Source organism: Arachis ipaensis, chromosome B7, assembly GCF_059453495.1.
Source record: "Arachis ipaensis isolate K30076 ecotype BB chromosome B7, ASM5945349v1, whole genome shotgun sequence".
NCBI lineage: Eukaryota > Viridiplantae > Streptophyta > Magnoliopsida > Fabales > Fabaceae > Arachis > Arachis ipaensis.
Window position 1 is genome coordinate 17,204,379 of NC_142442.1, and position 22,563 is coordinate 17,226,941.

Sequence of the window (22,563 nt, forward strand, 5' to 3'; positions counted from 1 at the left end):
ATAAATAATTTATTTATTTTAATTTAAATTTTTATAATAATATTTAAATAAATATTTAAAAAATACACACAAAATTTTAGAATAAAATTTTATCTTTAATTTTCTTTTAAAAAAATTTGATCATTTACAATAAAAAATTTTAAAAAAATTTATTTTACATAAAATTATCAAATTTTAAAGACAAAATTATTTTATTTTTTTATAATATTTATAAAAAATCATATCAAAATTTGATTATTAAAATTTTTTTAAAATATGTATTTAATATTTTATTTTTTTATCTCATTTTAAAATTTTTTGGATTTATTTTTTATTAATATTTTTGTCAATAATATAAATTTTTAGATATTATTTTAATAATTTATTCTACTTAATATTATAAATAAGATTAGAACAAATAAATTTTATATATATAATAATTAATTGATCATTGACATTTTTAAATAGAATTCTAATATGCAAACGGTTAAACTGTAAACAATAAAAAAAAACAGGATACATGTTAAAATAATCAATTTTAATTCATCAATTGATTAATTTATTTATGTACTCAAATAAATATTAAAGATTTAAATTTTTTCTTTGAAGATTTAAATTTTTTTTTATGCAGTAATTTATTGGTTAACAATTACTTGGTTAATATATTTAGAAAAAATAGAAAAAGCGAGAAACATCAAACATAATCTGCAGCCAAACGCCACGTATATTGGGCCTCTTTCAACGTGAACCACAAGATGCCATCCACTTCTCGAGATTTCGAAAAGATTAATAATATTTCAATCAGGAAAAAGGAAAAAGAATTATTTATTTAATTTTTGGAGGAGAAAACAAAAATTGAACCTGTGAGGTGGCAGCTCCTCGTTGCTCCTTTTCTTCCTTTTTAGTCTCTTTCCCACTCTTCTCTTTTATATCTACCTCTCTCTTCTCCTCCTTCTCCACCTTCACTTTCTTCTTCTTCCTCTTCTTCTTCTTTTTCAATTTTTGTTCTTCTCGCTGTTTCTGTTTCCAGTTTTCACCATCACTTTGTTCCCGATCGGATTTCGGGGTTGAAAAGGTGGTTGTGGTGCATGATCACGGTGTCTCAAAGCTGAATCTCTGTAATTCTGAGCTGAAAAAAAGAAAAGAAAAATTATGATTGTGTGTACGGAAGAATAGAATATCAGTGTTATTTGTATGATGTTTTTGGTGATTTTGATGAGCAAAAAAGTTGAATTCTGTAGAGAATTTGTAGATTCTAGTCCAGAGGGTGAAAGGTTGTGTTTCTCTTTCTCCTTTTGGTGATTTATTTGTGAAGTGTTCAACTATTAAAGAAGTTGTGAAAGGAAGAACTAGTTTGAGAAAAGTTTGGTTCTGTTGAGGAGATCTTAATCACTTGGTTCTGCTTCCATGGCTGTTCAAGTATGTAAAATATGACTCACCTCTTTTCTTTTCTTTTCATTTCTTTTTTTATTCTCCCAAGAATTTGATTTGTATGTAATTTCTTTTTGAAGGAATTGGTATTGAGATTTGTATTTATTTTTTGGTACTATTTTACATTAATTTTCTGTTTAAGAGTTAAGACACCTAAAAAGTTCATTTTTTAATGCTTCTGTTAACAATTTTGAAAGGTCTTATAAATGATCTCATGTTTCATCAATGGTATAATTAATTTTCTTGTGGTCTTTCTCTCTAAAGCTTGGGGGTCATTTCAATTGAGGAATTGAATTTAACAATTATTAATTGACTAGTTGATAATATTTGCTTTCTGTGATCTTAATTGTTCACTCGGAAGATGAATTATATGTGGATAAATGAAATTAACAATTTAGATATCATCATACAATAACTTTTTTAAGAAAAGAACTTATTTTGTAGCTTTGCTTTATAACTTAAAAAAAAGTAGTTCTTAAAGGAGTTGTTAAAGCCTTAAAGGACTCTTTTTAAAGAGCTAAGAGCCTAAGATCAAACACTTGTGCTTTTTAGTCTAGTTGACTTTTCTTTTTTAAGAAATTTTCAAAATTTGGCCTATTTCTCATCGTATTTATTTGCTATGTGGATTTGATGTAGGATCAAAGTGGAGTTGCTAGATTACAGGGTGGTCTCACAGTAGGAAATGAAGTATCTTTTGTTTCTGGAGCACACTCAGTTCCACATGTTCAATTGAATGATCAATTTTCCTGCGGAAATGACTATTCCCCCAAGGTTTGCTCTAAATTCTGAAGTTTGTTTCATTTTCAACACTTTGATTTTCACATATACTTGACACTATGCCTTCGGTTTGATCAATTTTGTATCTATCTACTTCAACAGGTGAGGAAACCATATACAATTACAAAGCAGCGAGAGCGTTGGACAGATGATGAACATAAGAAGTTCCTTGAGGCTTTGAAGCTGTATGGCCGAGCTTGGCGTCGAATCGAAGGTATAACCAATTCAAACTTCCACAACTTAGTGAAGCAGGTCGTGGAATTTTCATCGCATACTTGTCTAATTATGATATAAAGTGATATTCGAGCCTTGTGTTGCTAGGTAGAGTCAGCTATAGTGTTGTCTGATTCATATAGTTGAATGGATTTAGCGAAACATGGCTCTTTTATTGCTCTGTATCTTAAGCAAGTATGTGATGAAGATTCAAGTAAAAGAAACTGAGAGAGTAAATAAAAAGATGTGCTGGTTCTGAGATTTTGGATGCCTTATTTTTCACCACAGAACATGTTGGCACAAAGACTGCTGTTCAGATTCGAAGTCATGCTCAGAAGTTTTTTTCTAAGGTTTACAGCTCAATTCAATTCCACTATCCATTATCTGCCATAAATTTTTGTATGCCATAAGGGGTAATGATAGGTGTACTCACTTTGCTTTGTATAATGCAAGGTGAGTTCCTCCTCCATTTCTCTACCCTAAGCTATATATGAATTTATAAACCTTAGGAGATGCAAAGTACTAGCTTCCTTGAGGAAGGTTGAAGATTCCATGTTGAAATCATTCTGACTCCTCCTTTGAAACTTAAATGGCAGGTTGTCCGAGACTCGAGTGGGAACCCTACAAGCCTGGTGGAGCCAATTGAGATTCCACCTCCTCGACCAAAGCGAAAGCCGATGCATCCCTACCCTCGGAAGCTAGTAGAGATCCCCAAGAGGGAAATTTCTAACCTGGAACATTCAGTGAGGTCTAATTCTCCTAAGTCAGCAGATGTGGATCAAGAAAACAAATCTCCCAAGTCAGTACTATCTGCAGTTGTTTCGGACACCCTTGGTTCCTCGGATTCAGATACACTGGCTGGAAGTTTATCCCCAGTGTCATCCATGAGTGGCGGTAATACCAGTAATTCTGCACTTGCTGAGCCCAAATCATCATTTGAGGAAGATAGGTCCACACCTCTAGTTGGACTAAATGCCAATTCTGCTCAACATGAGCACCCTCTTGTGGTAATTCCTAATCCATATCAATTTCATTCATTACGATATATCAGAACAAGAAATATCTATCATCACTAGACATAGGATTGTTGAGAAATATGATGCATTGATGAATGGAGTTCTAATCTTGTGTTTGATCTTAATGTTCAGAAACTGGAGCTTTCCCACAATGAAAGTGTTTCTACCAAAGATGATGTGGCTGAAGAATCATCCAGCCGCACTCTAAAACTTTTCGGAACAACCCTATTGTTAACAGATACCTGTACTCCAATCAATGAGGTATCCAAACCTGTACCTATCAATACTATGCATCTATTGCAACTTCAGAGCAGAAATTCAGATGCTACAAAAGATCCTGCAACCGTTGTTGCACCTTGGTGGATTCTTTCACACAACAGACCATTCATACCACTGCACAAGCAGCCTGAGGAGAAGAATCTGGATTCTGATCTTGGGGAATTCGAAACCAAAGAAGTTCAAAAGGAACCGTCATGGAGCGATTCGAACACTAGTTCAGTTAGTGATGAAGAGAACACTGCAAAAAGTAAGGAGCAAGGCATGAGTTGCATAAGGGTGAGGCCTAGAACTTTTGGCAAAGGGTTTGTGCCATATAAAAGGTGTATGGCAGAAAGAGAAAAGAACCATTACTATTCAACAATAACATGTGAGAAGAGAGAAGAACAAAGGATCAAGCTTTCCTTATAAGGTTCCTTTTCAAATTGGTTCTTTCTTCGAAGGAGTTACCCCCTTTATTTTTCAGATATGTACTATAACTGTTTGCCCTGTTTTCTGTTTTGTTGCTGGGTGACTTGGTCCAATGAGGAAGAGGGAACAAAGGGAACTGAAAATTTTGACATTGCAAAATCTCCAGCTGTTCAAATCCACAAACCAAGCTTCTTTGCACTATATATATAACTTCATGACCCCTCTAGTTTTTTTTCCCCTTTATTTTTTATGTTTGTGTTTCCTCCAAATTCTTTCTCACCTTCACCTGTGAATTATGTATATGTAGAGCTTTTTTGGCTTTCAGCATTTTGTTCTTACTAAACGTCAAAAGTGTAAGTTACATCTATATACTTGTGCGATAATCATTACTGTGCTTGTCCAAATGTTATCATATTGAATAAGATATATCTTTGATGGAATCCCTTCCCACGGGCACTTTCCAATTTTTAAGGATTTTTGAGGCAAGTAGATCCACACTGTGCATGCTAAATTTTCTTTTATTTGGCAATGATAGAAAAGATAGAAGACATCGTAACAACGGTATTGGCTATTGGGCCACTTATGTCTTATTGTGTTTCTTTCTTTAGGGGTTTTGTTTCTGATAACAAATATGGTCTATTCTCCAAATCAAGCAAATCTAAATCATAATACAATGTATTGAGTCTATTAACAGATTTGGAAAGTTAGGGTTGCACAAAGGATTAAAGCTTTTATATGGCTAGCTTCAAATAAAGCATTATACCTAATAATAGATATATGAGAATTATAGCAGATTAGATTTAGAATTGCCTAACGCACCGGATTCATGCATATTTTTTTAAAAAAGATTTTTTAGTTTTTTTATTTTTTGGTTTTTCACATTATCCTCTCCCCTGGCGGGCTAAGGAGTAAGGACTAATATGTCGACACTTGCTTAAATGAATTAGTGAACTAACAATGAATTAGTGAACTAACCATTAGATTAATTCAACTTAGTTAAAGAAATTTTAGTATACAAAATCATCTTTTATATATATATATATATATATATATATATATATATATATAACGTCACTTGTATAGAAAAACATTAAATACAGAGAATAAGGTGAATACTCACATAAAATTATTTTCATGTAAAGTTAATAGTTAAGAGTTATTAAATAAGAATTTAATTAAACATGTCAAATTATTTAACGGCTCTTCGTTAGCAGCTTTACATAGTTGAAAAAATAATCTCAAAAGATACTAATCACAAATAAATCCCTGAAAAATTTAAAAATACAACAAAAAAAATTAAATATTAAATATATATTATAAAAAAATTAGAGATAAAATTTTAATATTATTTTTTGCAAGTTTTATTAGAAAAATAAGATTTTTTTATTTTTAAAATTTGATAATTTTATATCAAGTAGATTTTTTTAAAATATTTTTTTATTATGAGTGATCAAATTATTTTAAAAAATAAAAAATATTTAGAGATTAAATTATTGCTTTTACAATAATACAAATACGTTTTTTTGTATCTATACAAATACGTTTATTTGTATTAGATTAAATTAAGTTATTAATTTAAATTATATCCATATGAAAATTTAGATGGATATAATAATTAAAATTAACGACTTAATTTAATCCAATACAAATAAATATACTCTGTATTATATTATTATTGTACTCGTAATATATGATGCTAATGTATTTACACATATTAAAATACTAGTACAAGAGAGAATTAGATAAGTTATTTTATTAAATATAGTATTTTTTTAATTATTAAATATTTATACAATGTACTCATATTAAAAAAAAATTTAAAAATTAATTAAGCAGTATGAGTATAATAAAATGAATATATTTACTTTTATTGGATTAAATTAAACAAGATTACTATACATTCAAGTATTTTTTTCATTCAAGTTTATTCAAGTAGGTCCAACACTAACAAAAACCACTTTTATTAAAAGAGTGTCATTAGACGCTTTTTCTTCTTCTTCCTCTTCGCTTCTTCTTCTTTCAAATACACGGATACGTTCTCTTCTTCTTCTTTCAAATTCACGCATGTCTCCTCCTCCTTCGCACACGCAGATTCTTCTTCTTCTTCTCGTTCTCTTCCTCCTCCTCTTCTTCTCCTCCTCTTTCGTTATCTTCATCACCAACACCACCAACATTTTGTTAATGGATTATTTTTTCAATCGAATTGAATTGAATTGATAATCTTTGTAGACACAAGTATTTTGAATTTAATTTTATATAATGGATAATATTTCATTCATTTAGTACTATACAAATGTTTCACCTTAATAACGTGTACGGTTCATTATGCAAAAAACTGTTTTGAATTTGATTTTATATAATAGATAATATTCCGTTTATTTAGTACTATACAATTGTTTCACCTTAATAACATGTTCGATTCATTATAAATTGAATTGAATGGACACAAGTATTCTGAATTGAATTGATAATCTCTAAATTGTAGACACAGGTATTTTGAATTTGATTTTATATAATATATAATGTTCCGTTCATTTAGTATTATACAATTGTTTCACTTTAATATTCATTATGCAGAAAGCTATTTTGAATTTAATTTTATATGATGGATAATGTTCCGTTCATTTTTTTTTGGTGACTAAAATCATTAAATGTTCCATTCATTTAGTATTATACAATTGTTTCACCTTAATAACATGTTTAGTTCATTATGAATTGAATTGAATGAATGCAGGTGTTTTGAATTGAATTAAATTGAATTGATAATCTTTTAAGAGAATGAGAAAAAAGAGGAGGACAAGAAGAAGGAAAGAAAAAAAACATGTGTGTGCAAATTTGGAAGAAGAAGAAGAAATGCAAGAGGAGAAGAAGGAAAAGAATAAAGAAAGTAAGAAATGGAGAAGGAGAATGAGCGCGTAATTTAAAAAGTTGTTACAACAACTTGTGTAGACTTGAATAAGGATTTTACTTCGCTGTAAAGCTTTATTCTAAATTAAATCAACTTAAATTATAATCATCTAAATTTTAAATTAAATATTTTATAATTTTAAAATTTTAAATTATTTGAATAAAATTGAATGAAATGATAAAAATAAAAAACAAACCAACATTTATATCGATGTATCAAAAAGTTTTATACATACGACTACACTTAACTATAGAAGTAAAATTAGAATAAAATTGTTAATTTTTTAATTTAAAAATTTAAATAGTTATTTTTTTAAATCGAACATTTAATTAAGCTTACGAGTACAATAATATCATTGTTAAATCATTACAATAATATACATATATTGAATATAATGACATTAAATTTGTTATGTCTATATCTTGTATCTGATTTATGCGCAACTTTTCAGTTATTTCATTTCGATTTTTTTATTTCTATTTCTATTTTATCTGAGTACATAATATAAGGAATAATGTAAAATATAATGTCACCTCTTTAATATGACTTATTATGATTATTCTACTACTATATTTGTCGCTTGGAAATGAATCTTTCAATTCATCCCTTGAGTTCCTCTTTCTTACTTGCAATTAGGGCCGGAAGTAAACTAATAGCTCACGAAAATTGAGGTTCAGTCACGACTCGACTCATTAACAAATTTATTTCTTAAGTTTAAATTTATGTTCAACTCACCGAAAGTTTGTAAGTTAGCTCAAATAACAGAAATATCATCTATAATTTTATGTTAATAAATTATATACTAAGATAAAACCCTAACCCTAACCCTACACCCGTAACCCTCTCATCTCTCTCGATGGATACTAAGCTTCTCTATGTTTTGGCTGCTGATAGATATCCAGTAGAAGTAAGGATAACCGACAGATGCAATGTCTCGATGTGAGGAAGATTATCTCGACTTTGAAGAAGATCTATGTCGTTGGTATGGCAGCATTCCTCGTGAATGAATTAAATCCACTTGTAGAAGAACCTGCATTAGAAGAGACCATTCTGTGGGGAGCGCCACCACTAAATATACGTCTGAAGTGTGCCGAAGTTAGCATTCAAAGCTCTATAAGGGACATTTGCTGGGAAAGATATGGGTCGACTCTCCAAAGCCGTCGCAAAATGTAGCTATTCGCATAAGATTTGAGAATATTAAATATTTTGAAATTAAAAGTTTTATACCATGTTATACCTAAACTTTTATTAAAAATTACTTCATTTATTGAGTTATTACATTTTATATATTATATACTCTTTATGTATTTTTATTATAAAAAAAATTATAACAAATAAGTTTACATCTATTATTAATAAAAAATAATCTCAATAAAAAAAAGATCAATTTTATATATTAAAAATCTAAATGAATAAACAACATCAATTAACAGAAAAATAATCTATAATTTTATATTAATAAATTATAACTTATATATACTAAAATAAAGCCCTAATCCTACCCCCGCAACCCTCTCATCTCTTCATGGATACCAGGCTTCAACATATTTTCACAATGTGCTCAATGTGAAAGTAAGGATAACCAACAGATGCAATGTGCTCAATGTGATGATGATTATCTCGACTTTGAGGAAGATCTCTGTAGTTGCTATGGCGGCATTCTTCGTAAATGAATTAAATCCACTTATAGTTGCATTGAAAGAGAACATTCTATGGAAAGCCCCACCGCTAAATATACGTCGACAGTGTGTCGAAGTTTCACATTAAGATATGAGTCGACTTTCCAAAGCCTTCGCGAAAATTCAGCTATTGCATAGGATTAGAGAATATCATATTGAATAATTTGATTGACAAATTTATAATTAGTAATTGAAAATTTTATACCATGTTATACCCAAACTTCGATTAAAAATTACTCTATTTACTGAGTTATTACATTTTATTATGCATTCTTTATATACTTTTATTATAAACAAAATTACAAATAAGTCTACATTTACTATTGACAAAAAAAAAATCTAGATAACAAAAAGATTAATTTTATATATTAAAAATCTAAATGAATAAATAACATCAATTAACAGAAACATAACCTATAATTCTATATTAATAAAGGTGATTTCTTTCATACCCAATTAATTTGAGGGTATTACATACTCTTCTTATATGTTTCAATTAAGTGACATGTATATTCATTAATTCCAATCAGTAAATAAATTTTTAATTTTTAAAAATAAAAATTAATGAATTTAATACATGTATAAAATACTTTATATATATATATATATCTTAATACACTATACATACATTTAAGTCTGGTCAAATCAAACCACCATATATGATAAACCTTAAAATTCGTTGGGTCGACTCTCGAAAACGGTTGCAGAATGGAGCTATTTGCATAAGATTAGTGAATATCATAATGGATATTTTGATTGACAAATTTATAATTAGTAATTGAAAATTACTCTATTTATTAAGTTATTATATCTTATATATTATATACTCTTTATGTACTCCTATTATAAAAAATTATAATAAGTAAGTCTACATCTGTTATAGATTAAAAAAAATAATCTAGATAACAAAAAGATCAATTTTATATATTAAAAATCTAAATGAGTAACCAACATCAATTAATTATATTTTCTGTTGACTAGAAAATAGAAATTAAGATTGAAACTTGACAAGGATTTATGTTAAAAACGCACAATTTTTTTCTATTGACTAAGGCACAAATCAAAATATATATGTAAAATTATATATTATTATTGGAAAAGTCTAGGGGCCAACAACTTTGTTAAATTCTAGCCACCATGTAACCAGCAAAGAAAAATGAGCCATTGGATGAAATGACACACCAATCTCACGCCATTAAAACCATCATTGATAGCTATTTGATGGCTACAAATCACAAAAGTTGCTGACCCCCTAGCATTCCTCATTACTATTTATATGTGGATATATAATATTAAAAATATAAATTAAATATATATAAGATATATGTATTAATAATTTAATCGAGCTTGAGTTAGTTCATGAGTTAGTTTGACTCACTTTCAGCCCTATATATGTAAAGAGTCTTTTGAAAATTTTATTTGCATGAGAACTTTCAAAATCACATTATTAGATGTCATTTTTAGACTTGTTCCCGTAGATTTCATAAATTTTTATAAATTGTAAATTACAGTATTGATGATATGTGCGCCTATTTAAAATTGTAATATCTACGTTTTCTAAGATTTTTTTTTACTATATTATGGATGCACATATTTAAAATTATAAATTGTCTATCTATTCTACATTTTGATAAATATTATATTTATTTAATTTAAATAAAAAAAATTCCCCTAACAAGGAGTGTATACTTTTGTATTCAAAATTTCAAATACTCAATTCAATGAAGTCTTCAAATTAAGACACTAGAAAACTTAACTAGCTTAGTCCGTAATTATTATAAAAAAATAGTAGTGATGTTATTGATTAGGCCATTTTTAAATCTTAGACTGAAAGTGATTTAAATCTTAATCCTAAACTAGCTTAGTCCGTAATTATTATAAAAAAAATAGTAGTGATGTTATTGATTAGGCCATTTTTAAATCTTAGACTGAAAGTGATTTAAATCTTAATCCTATTAAAGTTCTTAGTAACTTTGCTAGTTCACTTTATATAAGAGCATTCTGTAACTTTAACTTTCTTTTGGAATTTTTTTTCCTGTGTCCCACTTTATTTTGTCGTGTCGATAACTAGAATTAAATTTCTCTAATAAGCCTCTAATTCTCTTGAACAAAATGAAAATCCGGAATTAGAGGTTTAAGATAGGTCTACCAGTGCTCTTAGTGGACACGCAATAAGCAGCAAGTTGCTTTAGATGTGGCTTAGCTTATGCCAGCAAATAATTAGTTAAAATCATGACACCAAACAGTAGTAAAAGTGACATAACTCATAATATTATCATTTCCAAATTTCATAATCATTGTTGCTTTATCTCCCAGTTGTACTAGTCAAGTCCCTTTTTATTTTATTTTATTTGGTCATGTAGCATATACATGATAAGAAAGGTAAGTGACACGGTCACCCCTTCATTTATACCTAAGATTATTGCGCAGATGAATAAATATAATTTTTCATAGAATTTTGATAGTTTATAAATTTAAGTTTATTTTTAATGCATTAATTTTTTTATAGTAATCGGCAGATTCAATTTTTATTACACTAACAATAGTTAAACCCTATAAATTAAAATTTTAAGTTGAAAAAAAGTATATATTTAGTGTTATTATTCAAGTTAAAAAAAAAAGATTAGAGCTTCTGAGTCTATAAAGATTGAAGTAATTAACTTTTTTTTTTCACGGTATTTTTTAATCCGACAGACCAAAAATTAAGCAGACTAGTAAACTAACTACCGTACCAATCTAACTTTCTTATTAACTAACTAATTATTTAACTGCACCATAGTTGAGCTTTTTCAAGAAGAAATTTATGCCTTCACGGGTCCTACTCCATGATTGCACGCAAGACTAACATTGGGCCTTGACCCTTTTAACTCTTAAGTTGATTAATTTGCTTAAAAAAAAAAAAGAAAATTATCAAAAATACATTCGAATAATAATAATTTTGTTGTTGATAAAAATATCTTTAAATTTAGTATTAACAAAAATTTTTTCAAATAATTTAAAAATACAATAAAAATCTCTAATATTAAATATGTATTTCTCACAAAATTATTTAGATATTAAATTTTGAATTTTTTACAAGTATAATTAAAAAAAAATATTATTATTCTTAAAATTTAGTGATTTTTTGCTAAGTATATATATTTATTTAAATTTTAAAAGTACTATTGGTTGTTGACAAAAAATGCAAAAAAATATATACTTAACAAAAAATTATCAAATTTTAAGGATAAAAATATCTCATTTTTCTAATCATGCTTGCAAAAAATCTTATTAAAATTTAATCTCTAAAGTATTTTTTGAAAACACATATTTAATGTTGGACATTTTTGTCACGTTTTTAAATTATTTCAAAATATTTTTGTTAATAACAAAATTCGAGTGTATTTTTAACAGCGACAAAATTATTTGAGTGCATTTTTGTGATTTACCCAAAAAAAAAAAAAGTAATTTCAATTTTGCGGGTTTGCACTTTGCAGTAGATCTGGGGTGATCAATCCAACATGCAACCGGTTCAATACGAATCGATTAATTTTTCACAGGTTTAACCATGGTTGATTTTTATTACCATTCTAAACCGAAGGTCAAACCAAACCGAACATCCTATTGATTTACTAGTTCTTTCGATCAATTATGTCCTATTCTGATAACAGTGTCAAAAAGTACATAGGTCTAAATTCAAATCGATTTAAATAATTCATCCAATTCAATACATACTAAAAACCTATTAACATCGTACGAATTTAGATTTGATTGGATTCTATTTTTGAAAAACTACATAAATTGGATTAGATTTTGGATCTACTTCTTCAAATTCGATCCAATCCAATTCAAATCTTATAACATAATATAATATTATTATTTTATTATCTTATTTAAAATTTTACTTATAATATACTTAATTTGTTATTCATTTTTTATCTTACTTGTATATTATTATTATTATTTAGTGCACATTTTATTTAAAATGAGATTTATTTATTTATTTGTTTAACCAACTAATAATTTTATTTTTATTGTTATATTATTATTGATTTTTCAAGATACTATTACGATGTGTTATATTATGCCATTACTAATTATTTAAGATTTGATATTAAAATTTGTTATATATAGTTAATTTTTCTTTTAATTTACAAAATCATAAATCCAATCAAATCCAAATTGTTTGAAATTGAATCAAAATAAATTAGATTGTTTAAAAAAATTATCCAATCTAAACTGTATCGTCAGATAAATTTTTAACTTAAAACCAATTTTTTTTTGGTGACTTTTTAATATTTTTTGGTGACACTCAAAACCAATTTAAATTATACTGCAAACACCCTTATCAAAAAACATAAATAGTTTGCGCATAGGTCATTTTACTAAAATCACAACGCATATTTTTATAAAAAGAGCAGTTATAAAACATCAAACCTCTACATTATTTATAGTAAATACTAGTATTTTTTTTAACAAGCAACATATTTTTATTGTTAATTAAAACATAATTTAAATATACAATCGATTTATAATAATTGTATTTTCATACAAATGTAAAAAATATGTGTATATAAATACACAATTGGCATTGGTTCTTAATACTTTCTCATAGTGTTATTGTTAAAACGTTTACTAATTTATTTACTATCGAGTTCCTTAAATACAAATCCATCTATAACTAAGTCCACAAATCGTTAATTAGCTCTTTACGAAAATATATTACGTTAAAATCAGCCTTTATTTAGCGAGTTTTAAGTAGTTAGAATTTATATTTTAAATGGATGTTATATTAGTTTATTGTACAAATTAGGACTAAAAAGATGTAATACTAACATATAGACCAGAATATTTTGATAGAGTAGAATTTTGGTGAAGCCAAAAGGAAATATTTTGGCGGGGCAAAAATAGAGTGTGCTTTTCACAAAACGTTATTCATGTTAAAATGCTCAAATTCATGAAGAGCAAGATTTGATGTGAATTTAAAAGAGATTGTAATTACGGTTAAAATTAAAAATAATTATGACAATGATGAGAATTAATTTGGATAACAACAAGCAACAAGAATAATAAGTTATTGATTTCTTATAAAAAGAGATTAAAGAAAATTAAGAGAGATAGCCTGCACCTTGAGTGTCATTATTTTTTTTATTGGATTTTTATTCAATGATTTATTTTTAGTTTTTGAAGTATTTTTAGTGGGTTAAGTACGATTTTAGTCTTTAAGGTAAGGATTGAAAATATTTTTTGTCTCTAACCTTTTTTTGCTTACAAGATCGTCTCTAAAGTTTAAGTTAATTTTAAAATCATCATTCAGACAAAAATAACATTTTCCTTTTTTTCCTAAAATCAACCACTAGAACAGAAGCTGAAGCTGAATCAGAACCCATACCATCATCATCATCATCATCATCATCATCGTGGTTATTATCATCATCATCATAAGAACAATGGATAATGAAATCATAAGAAGAAACATAACAAGAACAACAACAACAATGGATAATAGAATCATAAGAAGAAACATCATAAAATTATCATCATCATCGTCATCATCATCAAAACTCAGAACCCACCACTACCACCTCCCACCCACTACCACTTCATCACCATCTACATCATCCCACCCAGAACTCAGAAAATCATCATTATCATCATCAAAACTCAGACCCATAACTTAGAACTCAGAAAAACAAGAACCCTAAGCTCAGAACTCAGAAAAACAAAAAAATCACCATCATCGTCAAAACTCAGAACCATTAACAAAACTTAAAACTAAAATTTTTTCTCTTTCATTAATAAAACTCAGATGCAATTACAATAATGAGAAATCCTCAAATTCATCTTCAATTACAAGAACCAAAAATCTAAATATATAATTACCAAAACAAACGACGAGACGAGGTGCGACGGCGAGGAGGAGGTGCGACGAGACGAGGGCGAGGGCGAGGCGATGACGTCAACGAGGGCGAGGCGACGACATCAGGGTGCGCGAGGAGGAGGAGCAGAAACCGCTCGCGGTGCACGACGTCCACCCTCGCGGTGAGATCCAGCGGCGAGGACCGAACGACGAGGAGTAGGAGCGGCGGCGGCCAGGAGCAGTGGCGGTGGCCCTTCCCCTTCCCTTCCCCCTCTTCTTCCCTGAACCAAAACCCCAACCCACTCTTCCAGCGTGATACCCGTTTTCTTTTTCCTTAATCCGTTTTTTTATTTTTTTTTATTTTTTTAATTAAGGTATTTTCGGAATAAAAATAAAAAATTTGGTAAAAATGTCGATTTTAAAACTAAATTAAACCTTAAGGACAATTTTGTAAGCAAAAAAAAGTGGAGACGAAAAAAATTTTCAACCCCTACCTTAGGGACCAAAATCGTACTTAACCCTTTTTTTAGTTATGAGAAAAAGACTTATGTTTCTGTGAGAGATTATTTGAAAAAAAAAAAGCCAATGAATGAAAAAATATGAATCAGGAAAAAAGCCATAATGGTCTCGGCTTTAGTTTGTCTTTGTTTTTTGTTTTGATTTGTTCTTGGTGTTTTGTCTTGCCCTTTGTGAATCTAAAATTGTAGTTTCGTTTGTCTTGGCGTAGAACTGGTTAGTTCATTTGTCTTTATCTTATTCTTGGAACTGAGGTTGTAATCTTGGCTATTAATATAGTGAAATTCCACCATAATTGTGATGAAAACTGAACGTAGACCTTATATGATTGAACTAGAATACATGTTGGTACCACTTTTTCTCTTTCTTTATTTTTAAACTTCTGTAGTTGCAAGAGACAAAACAAAAAAAATTTCTGCTAGTTTTATAACGCATTGAAATTTAAAATAGTGCCTTGATTCAATCCCCCACCTTTCTCAAGGCTCATATCATAAAACCTACAAAGGAGTTACTTTTAAAAGTCCAAGTGAATATAAATTTTTGAGTTAAGTGTTGTCTTAGTTCTATATGTTTTTGCTTAAAATCAAAACTATCCGTATTTTTTCCCCTTGTTTTTAAAACAGCCTATAACATTATAATATTTTGATAAAAAGGGTAAAAGATAGCAGTAGAGAAAGAATTCGTGTGTCTTCTAGTTGTATATAGAATGATACAATATAAACGGGTATTCATAGGTGCTAAGAGAATCGAAATAATAAAGGCGTAATATCCTATAATAAATATTCGAATATGTTAAATAATTCTAATAAAAGCTAATTGATCTTAATATATTCTAACATCTCCCTTAAACTCAAGTGACAACTTGAGTTTGAAACTTATTTAAAAAAATGAAATAAAGAAAAAAAAATGCATAAACTGATAGAATGGGTGCAGATAGAACTGCCTGAAAAGAGTGCAGATGGAACTGCCATAAGAAAACACAAACGGAATTGCCACAAGAAAAGTGCAGACGAAACTGCCGGCAGGAAGCACAGATGGAACTGTCAGAAGAGAACGCATACGAAACTGCCGAAAGGAAATGCAGACGGAACTGCCAAAAGGGAATGCAGATGGAACTGCCGGATAGGAACACAGACGAAATTACTGCAAGAGTGGCTAACTTCCAAAAAAACTATCGAAAAGATGGCAAACTGCTAGAAACTGTTGAAAAGTGACAAAGTGCGAAGAGATGGCAAACTATCGGAAAGTGACAAAAAACAATGGTTCTCCATGAGAATAAGTAAGTAGTGAATGAGCTAATTAGTAAGGTGAGAAAGCATTAAAGTATTGACAAAAGAGAAGGAAAAAAATAGCACGGAAGAAAAGTATGAAAAGTACAGTTATTTCACTAGAAGAAATTAACTTATCCTCCTTAAGGAGGATACCATGGTTCTAATACCATGTGAGAAAGGGTAAGAGAGAATAGTAAAGAAAATGTTTGTATGTATTCAAGTTATATGTGTATTCTTGAGTAAGTTGAAAATAATACAATGTACAAGGATATATACAGGTGCTAGAAGAATCAAGATAATAAAAACGTAATATTCTACAATAAATATATAAATATGCTAAATAATTATAATTGATATTAACCGATCACAATTGATCCTAATTGTACTCTAACACTTTTAAAAGAATCTCATCTTTTTTGAACTCTATTTCTAACCCAGCACTATATCCAACCTTTCTACACATATACCGTTAATGCTATGAACAAAGTAATAACAACAAATATGTTTATTTGGTTGAATTTGTTACGGAGAGAATGTACTATCAATCTCTATTTCATTAAATTTAATCATCTGCATCAATTATAGAAAGAAAAAGGAGGAACGAGTGAATAAAAGTATGAAAAAAAAGAGAAAAGAGTGCGAAGATGAGGAGGATACCGATAACAGACGGTGAGAGAATCGAGGTGAGAGATGACGAGCTCCAAAAGCAACCGTGAGCACCAGGAGTGGCAACATGCTCACTCCTCCTTCCTCTATTCCTCTACTAACATCGCCACTCTCTCTCCCCCTATTTCGGGTTCTATCTCTGCCTCATCTTCTGGCGAAGCCAACGATAATAGTGGCATCTTCTCTCGCCGCTATATAGGGGTGCCAATGGATAGGGTATGGTTTGAACTCAATCTTAACCTTATCCGCAGGTTGAGTTTTTTAATAAATCTCAACCCTATCCTACCCACGGATTGAGAACAACTCAACTCTAATCCTACCTGCGGGTATCCGATCCTACTCGCGGGTTAACAAAAAAAATAAAATATTATTATATCACCTAAAAATATATAAATTAAAAATTCAATACAAACATTCAAATAACACAATTATCCCATACACAACATAACAATCAAATGTTCAACTACACATAAAAGTCTTTGTTTAAGTAAATAACACAAACACAAATAAAATCATTTAAGTCCATGTCTCCATGAGCATTCCATTTGTTGTAACATCACCATCTAGTTTATGACTTCAGATACAACATCATCATCATTTGTAGTTTGATAATCAAAATTTTTCACCTAAAATTTGTTTAGAAAAATAAAAATTTATGACAAATAATTTATATGTATATAACAGAAACAACATAAATCCATAAACTTCTCTATCCAATTTCTTGACTAGTTATCTGTCTAATTTGCATATGTACTTAAACTAGGTCGATAAATAAAAATAATCATTGATTAATCAAATTCTTAGTGCTTTCAAAAGTTTTCACTCCACAAATCAAATTAAATAATCACCGATCAAGATAGATCAATATACTTTCAAGCAAAATGAGCATGGAGAGTAGGCGCTGAAGTCTAAACGAACACGGCAGGTAGAGTGCAGCAGAGTTGGCGACACAACGCGGACAAGCTGAACGGAGGAATGAAGGAACCAAGCACGCGAGCAAGCTAAACGGATGAGCGAAGCATGCGAGCAAGCTGGCGACGCGAGTAGGGTGCAGCAAAGTCGGTGACAGGTGTGTAAGGCAGACGCAGGTAAGGTGCAGTAGCTCCAGCGATGGGAGTGGGGGCAGACACGGATAGAGTGTAGCAGCACTAAGGTGCATAGAGATTGAGATTTGAGAGAAGAGAATTAGGGTTCGTTGTGTTCTTGAAGGGCTGTGAAATGTGAATTTGCGATCTGAGGATTAGGGTTTATTGTTAATGTTGTATTTATATCTCTTTAACGTAAAAAATAAATTTTATATAAATAAAAGTGTTAAAATTAGAAATTGATGAGCTTGGTTCAGTGGCTAAGGATCTTTTGCACAAGTTGAAAGTCCTTGGTTTAACTCCCATATGTAATATTTTTATAATATACACATATATACATAGGGTGCAAGTTAGTCGGGTAAGATTGTGACTTCTCCTTACTCCATTAGGGCACCATCTTCTTCTTCCTTTCTTCCCTTCTTCTATTTCTTTTTCCTTGAATCCATTTTTCTTTTCTTATTTTTTTTATTTTTTTAAATTTTATAATTATTTTTATTGGAAACAATTTGTCTAAAAAATTAATATTTAGGTTAAAAAAACATTTTAAAAATAAGATTTTGATAAAAAAGAGACAATTTTGGCTTTTAGCAAAAATATTAAAGATTAAAGAGAAAGTATAGAAAAACAATATATATAGTAAACAACGCAAACAATAGATTAGAGAATGAAGGTAAAATTATGTTTAAATATCAGATTCTTAATTAATTAATTATTATCAGATTTTAAAATTTAAAAAATTAGGATTAACACCCCTAAATAATAGGTTAAAAAAGAAAGTTAATTTTAATTTCAAAAATATAATTTTGAATTAATTAGGTTTAATAATAATTTGGAATATATATTTTTTTTAATTTTTGCCACAACCACTCTCGCGCAATCCTGTGCCACAGCCGCCATTGCTGTATCGCGACTTCGGTGTCCCTGCAGCTGCTGTCTTGTTATTTGTTCTTATTAACGAAGCCGGATGTTCATTTTACTATGTTTGCGGATGGTTCTTTTCATTCTAAAGTTAATGTTTATTTGGATATATCATTGGTATTTTACTTGATTTGCTTGATTCTGCTTGCACATGCTCCGCAAGATATTCATTTTACTATGTATGCGGATGATTCTTTTCACTAAAATGTGGATGTTTATTTGTGTCGTACCATTTTACTATTTATGCGGATGATTCTTTTCACGCATCGCATCGTCGCAGTGTGGCTGTACGACGGGTGGCCTTCTTCCTCGGCAGGAATGCGTGTCGCAGGAGAGCAGTAGGGCGTGCGGTTGTGAACGGTGCAGTGGGGCAATGGGCGGCCTTCTCACTCGTCGGGAACGCGCGGCTATTGGAAACAGAGGCACGGTATCGCTGTGGGAGCAGGGTGGTGGAGGTAGTGACGGCACTTCGTGGGCTTCAGGGGAGATGGAGATGCGACAGTGCATCGTAGAGGAGAGGCGACAGTGCAGTGTGGAGGAGAGACAGCGGTGCAGGATGGACGACATTTTAAAGGAGGCAGCAATGAGAGGCTGCAATGAAAATAGAATTTAGAGTTTGGTATGAGTAAAAACAAATAATAAAAAAAGTGAGTAAAATTAGATCGGAGTATTTTTTTTATATTTATTAAACTTGAGAGAACAATTCGTTATTCACATTGTTGACCCACTCTTTATCTATTTAACAGAGTTGAAGATTAAAACACCAAAAAAAATACTCATTTCTATTTTTTTTAAAGAAAAATATAAGAAAAAAAAGAGATATTCTTACAATAAGTGAACAATCATTAAATTAGTTAGTTAATTTAATAATTTAAAATATTAATTTTTTATTTTTTATGTTATTAATATGTATAAAATTTAAAATAATTAAATTTTATATTTATTTTAAAAAAATTTGATATTTCTACCCTACTCATTGTGAGCCTGGTCTGAACTGTGAAATTGAGTGTGAAACGGAACAACGGTAAAGAAAAGCCTGAGCTGAAAAAAGAACGTACACCACTGACCACATTCGTCTGATGCAAATAAAGTAACCATTTGAAAAAGAAAAAAAAATTCACTGTCTATCTCTTTACTCTTTGTTCCCTTCTTCAATCTTCTATTCTTCTTCCTCTTCTTCCACTTCACTCTGAAAACCACCCCCCAAACCTAGAAAGTAGAACAACTAAACCAAACAATGTTACTCACCACACTCTCCACACTCGCACTAACCATTACTACTCTCTTCACACTCTCTCCACTTGCCACGTCACACTACTCTTCTTCCCAACAACCACCTTCCTCTCCCTCTTCTTCAACTTCCCTCTCCGAGTGGCGATCCGCGCATGCCACCTACTACGCCGCCGCCGACCCTCGCGACGCTGTTGGCGGCGCGTGCGGCTACGGCGACCTCGTGAAAGCCGGCTACGGCATGGCAACCGTCGGTCTCAGCGAGGCACTCTTTGAACGCGGCCAGATCTGCGGTGCGTGCTTCGAGGTGAAGTGTGTGGATGATCTCAAGTGGTGTATACCTGGAACTTCCATTATTGTAACCGCCACGAACTTCTGCGCGCCCAATTATGGGTTTGATAATGAAGGCGGTGGACACTGTAACCCTCCAAATAAGCATTTTGTGCTTCCGATTGAGGCCTTTGAGAAGATCGCTATTTGGAAGGCTGGCAACATGCCGGTCCAGTATAGAAGGTACACCCTAACCGTAGTGTAGCATTTCCCTTGCTTTCGCTTCATTTTTTCCCCCCTTCATTTTAGGGATTTAGTTTTTGGATTAATTAGTGATATTTAGACAATGGATACCTGCTGCTGTGATATTTGAGTTAGTTACGTAAATCTTTGGAACTCTAAACAGAAAGTGGATATGAATGATTGCATGATAGTTGTGTCGGTAGGTTTGATTGCATTGAACAATGACTTCTTTTCACTTGGCTGAAATTCAGAGCTATCTCTATTTGATGAAATCGTAATCTGCATTTTTGTGTTATCACTTAACAGCTTTCAAGGTGCAGGCTTGGGTTCTTGAATGCTAATTAGATGATTAATGAGATACATTGGGGGTGGTTAACCCTGTTCCTTTATTTTGCGTGGTTTATTTGTTGTCATTGGCCTCTTCAAGAGCAAGGTTATTGAAGTGTCCAGTTAACTCATATGAGATTAGGTCTCCAAATCAAGTTTACTGGATGAATTTTATCAGAAAAAGCTTGCTCAGGAGCTTAATTGAGAAAAATCTTTATAAAAAGCGCTTGCCTGTTTAATCCTAATGAAATTTAAATTAGTAAAAGGGATCATGAGTTTATTCATGAAAAATTAGAATGGTAATTAGTAATATTTTGTATCATCATGCTACACTTAACACAAATTATTGGAATATAGAGTGAAATTAGTAGTTAGCCATGTCTAATTGTCTATATGCAACCTTGTTGCTACAAGGTTTCTATGGCAAATTTTTTTTAGATATATCCAAGGGAATGATATATGGTTTTCTTGTAAATTCAGGAGGTAAATGGATCCATAAGTGCCATAGATATACTTAAAAATATATTTCTGAATGTAAAGGGTGAGCAATGTTGCAGGATGTATTTTGATGTTCTGTTCTGTTATGGTGCAGGATACAATGCAGAAGGGAAGGAGGAATCCGGTTTACAGTAACTGGCTCTGGTATCTTCCTTTCAGTGCTTATCAGCAATGTTGCTGGTCATGGAGACATAGTCGCCGTGAAGGTTAAGGGCTCCAGAACAGGTTGGCTCCCAATGGGTCGGAATTGGGGCCAGAACTGGCACATAAATGCGTTACTACAAAACCAACCTCTTTCCTTTGAGGTTACCGGTAGCGATGGAAAAACAGTTATATCCTACAATGTTGCCCCCAAGGATTGGAGCTTTGGACAAACCTTTGAAGGCAAGCAATTTGAGCCCTAAGAAAATGCATCAATGAAGAAGAAAACATCTTTCGAGGGACCACTCTCATTCCCAATTTTTTACCAATATTTTAGGGATAAGGTAGTTTTGTTTTACAGTTTAATTTTTTTTGTTTTAAAGACGACTGTAGATAGCAAAATGATTTGGTGGTTTTGTGAGATTGTCAATGTGGCGTTGTACCTCTCTATTTATCATGTCTTAGGAGGTTTAGTAGGGAAATATGACTTCTTGGTCAAACAACAAAGGCTTAAGCATGTAAGTGCTGAGGCTCTTATTGAGATGTATCATCCTACCAACCTATTTTACAAGGTGTCTTCAATTTTACTTCTTCCTCTAACCAATAACTGTTATGGATAGACCATGACAAAAATGTTTCTTGAACACATTTCCCATCATTTTTGGGTTGATTTACCATCTGACTTATCATATATTATACCTATTTAATAGCGCACGAACAATTAAAAAAAAAAAAAGATTGTTACACTAAAATCAGCTAGTAGTATAAAATATATGTTAGAATAAAAATACATATTAAAAATAAGTTAAACTACACATATATTTATACACAAATATATTGACAAATATATTGATAACTGATTTCCTGTA

General features: G+C 30.6%; 2 protein-coding genes across 2 annotated transcripts; both read left to right on the top strand.

The window, feature by feature from the left end:
• The first annotated feature begins 907 nt into the window (after positions 1–907).
• Positions 908–4,543, top strand: RVE1 (Homeodomain-like superfamily protein). The gene is made up of 6 exons (XM_016311341.3): positions 908–1,398; positions 2,047–2,181; positions 2,290–2,401; positions 2,689–2,750; positions 2,997–3,407; positions 3,549–4,543. The coding sequence occupies exons 1-6, from the start codon at positions 1,387–1,389 to the stop codon at positions 4,101–4,103; spliced, it is 1,287 nt and encodes a 428-aa protein (XP_016166827.1). The 5' UTR covers positions 908–1,386; the 3' UTR covers positions 4,104–4,543.
• A 15,496-nt stretch (positions 4,544–20,039) lies between these two features.
• On the top strand, positions 20,040–22,294 carry EXPA13 (expansin A13). The gene is made up of 2 exons (XM_016311699.3): positions 20,040–20,728; positions 21,648–22,294. The coding sequence occupies exons 1-2, from the start codon at positions 20,223–20,225 to the stop codon at positions 21,955–21,957; spliced, it is 816 nt and encodes a 271-aa protein (XP_016167185.1). The 5' UTR covers positions 20,040–20,222; the 3' UTR covers positions 21,958–22,294.
• Positions 22,295–22,563: the final 269 nt, after the last annotated feature.

Bases quoted from the DNA above. Each gene is read 5' to 3' on its own strand.
- RVE1 (XM_016311341.3), top strand. The intron at 2,182-2,289 runs GTTTGCTCTAAA...CTACTTCAACAG, and splicing joins GAAATGACTATTCCCCCAAG to GTGAGGAAACCATATACAAT. The intron at 2,751-2,996 runs GTTTACAGCTCA...CTTAAATGGCAG, and splicing joins CTCAGAAGTTTTTTTCTAAG to GTTGTCCGAGACTCGAGTGG.
- EXPA13 (XM_016311699.3), top strand. From the start codon at position 20,223: ATGTTACTCACCACACTCTCCACACTCGCACTAACCATTACTACTCTC. The intron at 20,729-21,647 runs GTACACCCTAAC...GTTATGGTGCAG, and splicing joins ATGCCGGTCCAGTATAGAAG to GATACAATGCAGAAGGGAAG.